Source organism: Patagioenas fasciata, chromosome 20 (genome assembly GCF_037038585.1).
Source record: "Patagioenas fasciata isolate bPatFas1 chromosome 20, bPatFas1.hap1, whole genome shotgun sequence".
NCBI classification, from domain to species: domain Eukaryota; kingdom Metazoa; phylum Chordata; class Aves; order Columbiformes; family Columbidae; genus Patagioenas; species Patagioenas fasciata.
This window is the reverse complement of record NC_092539.1, coordinates 2,145,484-2,151,864: the sequence shown is the minus strand read 5'-3', so window position 1 is coordinate 2,151,864 and position 6,381 is coordinate 2,145,484. Positions and strand designations below refer to the sequence as shown.

Genomic DNA, 6,381 nt, shown 5'->3' with positions numbered 1-6,381 from the left:
GTGGTGATACATCTCTCAGTATAAACTCTTTCTTAACATAACATGTCTTTAGGAATATCGACGCTGCATAGCATTTTTCAATTAAAGCAGAAACTCAACCTTTTCTGTCTGAGGAACATTTTCTTATCTTTTTCTAAGCTTACAGCACCTGATGTGCGGATAAAAAACCTGTCCTCTGGGGATTTTCAGCTAAATCTATTATTTAAATCCAGTTTATGAAGATTCTTTGCTACGGTGTCTGAATTTTCTCAGACACCTTTTTCTGCCAAACACAATCCCTGGCACAACGCGCGCCACAACACGCAGCCCCGTCACATCCGTGTGCCCGTGCTGAACACCTCCTGGGTTCTCATCCAGGTTTGCTGCACTTGGCGGGTTTCATCCACACAACGGGACCTTCTCCTCCAGCCCAGCCCACATTTCCAGGACAAGGCGGAGCTGCTCAAGCTCTGCTCATGGCCCTCACACCCAGACCTTGGCTCTGGTGCAGCCCCCAGGAGAGCAGATGGGCTCCGAGCATCCTCCTCCCATAAAGTGTGGTGGCCAAGCACCCATCTGGTGAACCCACAAGTGGGGACCTGCTGCCTGCACCGCCAGGTAAAGGCAGGGAGGATTCCCATGTTGGGAGGTGGCTGTTGCTCTTTGTCGTAGCAATAAACCTCTCCCCGCCAGCAGAAATGTGTTGTACCATCATTAAAGAGGTGCCCCACAGCTTGGGGTTTTATTGCTTTGCAGTTTGCTCCGGAGAGTGTTGTGTTTATACAGTTTTAATGCTTTTAAAACCAAAGGTTTCTTTTTTATACATAGGTAAAATATGCACTCGCATGCCTATAAAAGCTCTCACACCCTTGTGTTTGCTCCTGAAATTCTGAGATGTGCACAGCTCCGGCCTCTTCCCAAAACCTCTCAGAACAGGGGAGCAAAGCACCGCGTGTGTCCCAAATCACAGCACCGGCTCCGCACTCTGAGGCTCCGGCTTTCACCAGAGTGTCCCCAGGATGGGGTTTCATTGTTATCACCCAAACAGAGCTGATCCTAACAACTCAGCTGCCGTGATTTCTGAAGAGGTTTTGATGCAAATGTTAATCATCCTGCAGGGAAAAGTATAGGACCTAAAACCTTATGGTTTTGGGGCTCCTGTTCCACCGAACTGGTTATTTGGTATATTATTGGTATCAGCCCACCGCAGAGAGCACCAGTCTGGGTTGGGGATCTGATCGTCGCAGACCCTTCAGAGGGACCTGGGGGCACTGGCAGCCCGTGCTCAGAGCACAGATGGTCCCAGCAAAGGAGGGGACGAAAAGGATCACGGCTGGAGAGGGAAGGAGCAGTTCAGTGCTGACAAGGACAAATACAGCCCAACATTTCCTTTTATGTAACCCGTGGCAAACATTTCTGATGAGCTTTAATACCTCGAAGTGGAGCAAATAGAGAGCGCTGGGGTCAGGAAGAGTGAAATGGGGATTTTTTTCTGCTGGTCTCACACGTATCTTTGCAGATAGCGGTGCTTATAAATAGTGCTTTTGCCATTTCCTGATTGTGGTTTGCCGACTCTGCCTTATTTATGGCAGCATATAAGCAGTGTTCAGCATTTTGCCCTGGCGTGGGGCTCGACTTCAGTGGTGCAGACACAGAGTTCAAACCTTGGAGTGGGCACCAAAACAGAGGGATCCCCCGTGTCAGATAAGCCAGCGCTGTGGTGGGATGAAGAAGGTCATGAGCTCTAGATTTACACCTTGAGCAGACCACTACCAATAATTTTCTCCTCCGAACTACTGAGCACATACCCCTCAAAGAGACTCCTTGCTGGAAACAGAGCACAAGTGCCCCATACTGAATCCTCATTGCCTTGTCAGGCTTCACCTCCGGTGTGTCATGGCTTTATCCTCAGTACTTCTGCAAAATGGATTTAGTTGTGCGCTGCAACACCCTTTCTGTGAGCTGAGTGGCATCTCCCCCTGGCTCTTGTTCACTCAACAGCCTTCTCCTGTTACCAAAGTCCTGAACACAATAGCTCAAGCACAAGTCTATGCCGCAGCACCCAAACTCCCCGGGTGCTCCATCACTCGTGACAGATGCTGTGCGGGCTGCAACGCTCATACAGAATAGAAGCTTCTTGTACCACCTGGCTTAAATACACATTAGGGACAATACAGGCAAATACAGCACACCAAAAGATTATCAAGCTCGCAGAACCAGCCCTTGTATGTATGTGCGTTATAATAGTCTTTAATCATATTATCAAATCGGTTTATCGCAGCTGGGACCCCAGCTCCTCCAGCATGGGGTTCCCACCAGGATGGCATTTCCAGTCTGCAATGACCACAGAGCTTCCTTGGGAATGGGGGATCATTGATGCTGCCCCATTGTACAGACAGGAAAGCAGAGAGAAGACACTGAGTCACCGGTGCCACATGGACACCGAGGTCCTGGGAGGAATTTAAGGCTCCCAAGCAGGGAATCCTGTGGGGGGGTGAGTCCTGCTGTGCCCTCCGCCTGCAGACACTGGGAACGGGAATAAAGAGAAAAAGAGATTGATCTTCATTGGAAAATCGGTTTTGAAATGTGGGGAGGAGACCTCCCAGATGGAATGGGCCCATCAGTAGTTGTCACCCAATGAAGGTCTGAGGGCACTGAAAAAGTAAGGATGTGGGTTTTCAGGCTCTGGTCACTGGTCATGAGGAAGTTTTGAGAGATAAAGCAAAAACCAGTCAGGACAGAAGAGCCCACCAAATGCTACTGGAGTGTCAGGCTGGCACGGCTGAAACTTCTGTCCCCAACACACAGGAGAAAAGCCCAGCCCATCACGAGGGACTTCAGCCTGAGTGACACAATGGCTGTCTCCTCCTGCCAGGATTAAAACCTCCTTGGAACGCCTTAAACCTAATCAATAGAAATTTCCTAATTCAAAATGTCCCAACTCGCAGAAATTCTGCATTAGACCTCCCCCTGACAGAGGGGAACAGGCGGTTCTTCAGGGATCACCACTTGGAGCTATTTGTTGTGTGCAAACTGCATGAAATCTATGCTCAGCAGCAGAAACACCTGCTGGGTTTGGAGGGCTGGTTTCACAAAGCCAAGACCAACCAGCAGCCAAATCTTGGAAGAAAGGCTTCAGACTCTGAGATCTGACCACGAATTGGCAACTCTCTCCTGTGGAGCCCCAAGCCCACCACCCAGCGCAATGGTAACGTTAGCTGGACGGCCAAAGCACACTGTGAGGCCATCTCAAAAATACACATGAAAAAGAAGAGCTGGTCGGTGCTTCTGGCAGCTCCCTGGCTGCTGCTTGATTCCTGCGTCTCTTCTGTGTCCATCGTCAGAAGAAATGGGAGAAGGTTTGGGCTGAGGAAGATTGGAGAGCTCAAACACTGCCCTTTCAGGGGCGAGAAAGACCCCAAAAGAAGGCAAAGGGATGATTTACCTACATGGCTCAGGGACACGGGGTGGAAGGAGGCTCCTTCCAGGTCACAGACGCACCAAACGGAGCCAAGCAGGGTTAGGCTAGACTTGAGTCATGGTTTTGTCTTCCAGCAGTGGAGGTTGCTGAAATGGTTGGACAAGGAATGGTTGGCCAAGTCACCATGAGTCCTGATGGATCCTCCACAGCTGAAGCCACTTAAAAGCACAAGGTGACTGCTCCAAATGGGCCCTTAGACATCCTGGTACACAGAGGGGTGGAGACCTTTTCTCTGCAGGCTCTGACTTTGTTGAGGAGAGCAGTGAGCAGGTTTTCCAAAGGCTATGGAGGGGATCTCTTTGTGCCTTCCCATCCCCCAAGCTCCACAGGAGAGCGGCATTTCTTCCCCAACCTCCCTCAAACAATTTGCTAAACACCCTGTTTTGCTTTATTCTGGCCCACGGGGGATTCCTTCTGGCTCCTGTTCACACTGACACTGGGGTGAAAGAGCCTCATGAGCGGTTTTTGCCTCTTGACTTCCCACATCCCTTCTAAGCTCATTCGGAAAACATCTTCCCCTGCCCAACGTCTCCACCAGTTCCCCTGCCCCTTTGTTTTTATTTAGCTCTGTAATTACATTATCTGGCTGTACAGCGTTTTGGAATGAAATCTGCATGAAAGATATCAAGAAAAATAAAATCGGTGTTTTGCAATTTCTCTGAAGCTATCTTTAGTCTGGGCAACGAGAACAAAATCAGCGTTTGACTCCCCACAAATTTCCAGCTTCGTGGAGCTCTTGGGAAAGTGGGTTTCATGGGCCGGGCCGGGGGAATCCACGAGTTCAGATTATTTTATTAATACTATTAATAACTAATTTTGGCAGTTCTTCACAAGGGAAGAAAACACCAGGTATGCATGAGCTGTAATTATGTTTATAGCTAGTGCTTTATGTTTTCAAGAAAAGGAAATGCACTGCATTTTTTTTCGTTCTGGTAGAAAACAGCAAAGTTTGCTCACGGAGCATCCTGAGCACATGCTGAGTAAAAGCTCTTTGTGGAGGGAGAGGGTGTCGGGATGAGTTTCACATAAGGGTGGGGACAGCCTTTTCTCCCGTTTTGCATCATGGTGAAACGGCTTTCGAACACCTGGGGGGAACAACATCTGGGGGCACCAACTGAGAGCGCAGACGGTGCTTCCAACGATGCGCGTGCTGCAGGGGAAGCGCGAATAGCGCCGACGTGCCCAGAGCCTTCGGCCAGCCCCGTCCGTCCCCTCGGGTCCTGCTTCGCCCCAGGGCCTCCCGCAGGCCCCGTGGTGCCGCTCGACGGTCACGAGGCACGACCGGCCCTTCCCGAGCAGCCGGGAGACCCCGTGGCGGACCCCGTGCTCTCACCCCGGCCACAGCCCGCCGGGCTTTCCCCCGGCACCCCGGCCCCGAGGCCGCCTCGACGCCAGGCCAGGGCCGCACTGGCGAGCGCTGGCCCCGACCGCACAGCCCTGCCCGGGCTGCTGGGGGCCCGGCTGCGGGACGAGGCCGCCCCGGGGCGCGGGCCGGGGTCCGCACCCCCCTCCGACGTCTCCCGCGCGGGGCCACCCCACGGGGGGCGCCGCGGCGGCGGCCCCACGGCGCGGAGCGGCCCCGCGCCCGCCGGGCGGCGGCGGCCGGGCTGTGCGGCCGCGGCGCGGCGGTGGCCGGCGCGGGGCCGGGCCGGGCCGGGGCCGCGCGGGGGCGGAGGGCAGCGCGGGGCCGGCCGGCGGCGCGGCGCGGCTCCCGCGCTGGGCCAGACTCAGCCCCTTTCTCCCGGCGCCGCTGGCTGCGAGCGCGCTGCGGCTGGAGCTGCCCCCAGAGCGGCTCGTGATGGCGGCGCGGGCTCGGCAGCGGGAGGCGCCCGCCCAGCCCTGCGCGCCGCGCCGCTAGCGGCAGCGCCCGTGCCCGCGGCGGCCGCCCCGGCCCATGCCCCCGGGGGGAAGGGGGGCTGCAGCAGCCCGGCGAGCCGCCCACCCGCGCAGCGGGGGCATCGCCCCCACTCGCCGCTCCTGGGAGGGCGGAAAGGAGGCAACGGCGGCGGCGCCGGCATTGTGCGCGGCGGATCGCAGGCCCCGGCGGCGCGGGGCTCGCCTGCCTCCCGCCCCAGCCTCATGAACCAGCCGGACGGCTCCGCTCCGGCGGCGGCGGCGGCGACGGGAGCGCAGGTAACGCGGCGGCCGGGGCGGCGTGTCCCCCGGGGGGAGGCGGAGGGAGCGGGGAGGAAGGGTAGGGAAGGAGGGAGGGCGGCAGCCGCAGCCGCCCCGTCGCGGAGCCCCGGCCGGCGGCGCTTTGGCGCAGTGCGCGGGGGGCGCCGCCGGGACGCGGCTCCCCGGACCAGCCGCGGCCCGCACCGGCCCCGCCGCCCCCTTCGCACCGGGGCGGAAAACAAAGCGGCGCCCAGCAGCCATGTCGGCGGGGACGAGCCGCCGGCCGCGGCCCGGGCCGGAGCCCGCACCCCGGCCCGCCCGCCCCCGGCCCGGCCGGCCCGGCCCCGCGCTCCGGGCCCGCCGGTTCCCTCCCGCCGCTCCCCCGCTCCCCTTCTCGGGGCTTTTTCTCCCCCCCCCCCCCCCCTTTTTTTCCTTCTTCTCTAATTTTCCTCCTGAACGGTAGCTTTTTTTTTTTTTTTTTCCATTAAAACGACGCCACCTAGAGGAGACTATTTCGTAAATAAAAAAAAGAAATTAAAATTGAAAAAAAAAAAAGGAAATATTTTGCTATTTCTTATTTTTCAAGAAAGTTGGGGCCGGGGGGCGACTCGGGGCCGGGGTCTCCCCGCCTCAGTCCCCGGGTGCCCCCGTTCGCCCCGCAAATTTCAGTTCTGTGCCTTTGGAGGCAAAGCCCAGCTCATATGTAAATGAAAATTAAGCTGGAATTTGAATGAATTCAGGTTTTCCCCCCACCATCCTTTTTTCTGGAGGAAAACGGAGCCTGGGAGCAGCAGAATACTTGGAAA

The 6,381-nt window shown here is 56.4% G+C and overlaps 1 protein-coding gene across 13 annotated transcripts in view; it reads left to right on the top strand.

Annotated features, from left to right (window-relative positions):
• The first annotated feature begins 5,407 nt into the window (after positions 1-5,407).
• Positions 5,408-6,381, top strand: part of ZNF618 (zinc finger protein 618) — a 169,623-nt gene continuing 168,649 nt past the window's right edge. For 12 of the 13 annotated variants that reach the window (XM_065853786.2, XM_065853787.2, XM_065853784.2 and 9 more), the window contains exon 1: positions 5,408-5,593. In XM_065853786.2, the coding sequence (XP_065709858.1) occupies positions 5,540-5,593 (54 nt within the window). In that variant the 5' untranslated portion in view covers positions 5,408-5,539. The remainder of the gene's footprint in view (positions 5,594-6,381) is intronic. The other variant, XM_065853777.2, reaches the window with a different exon arrangement.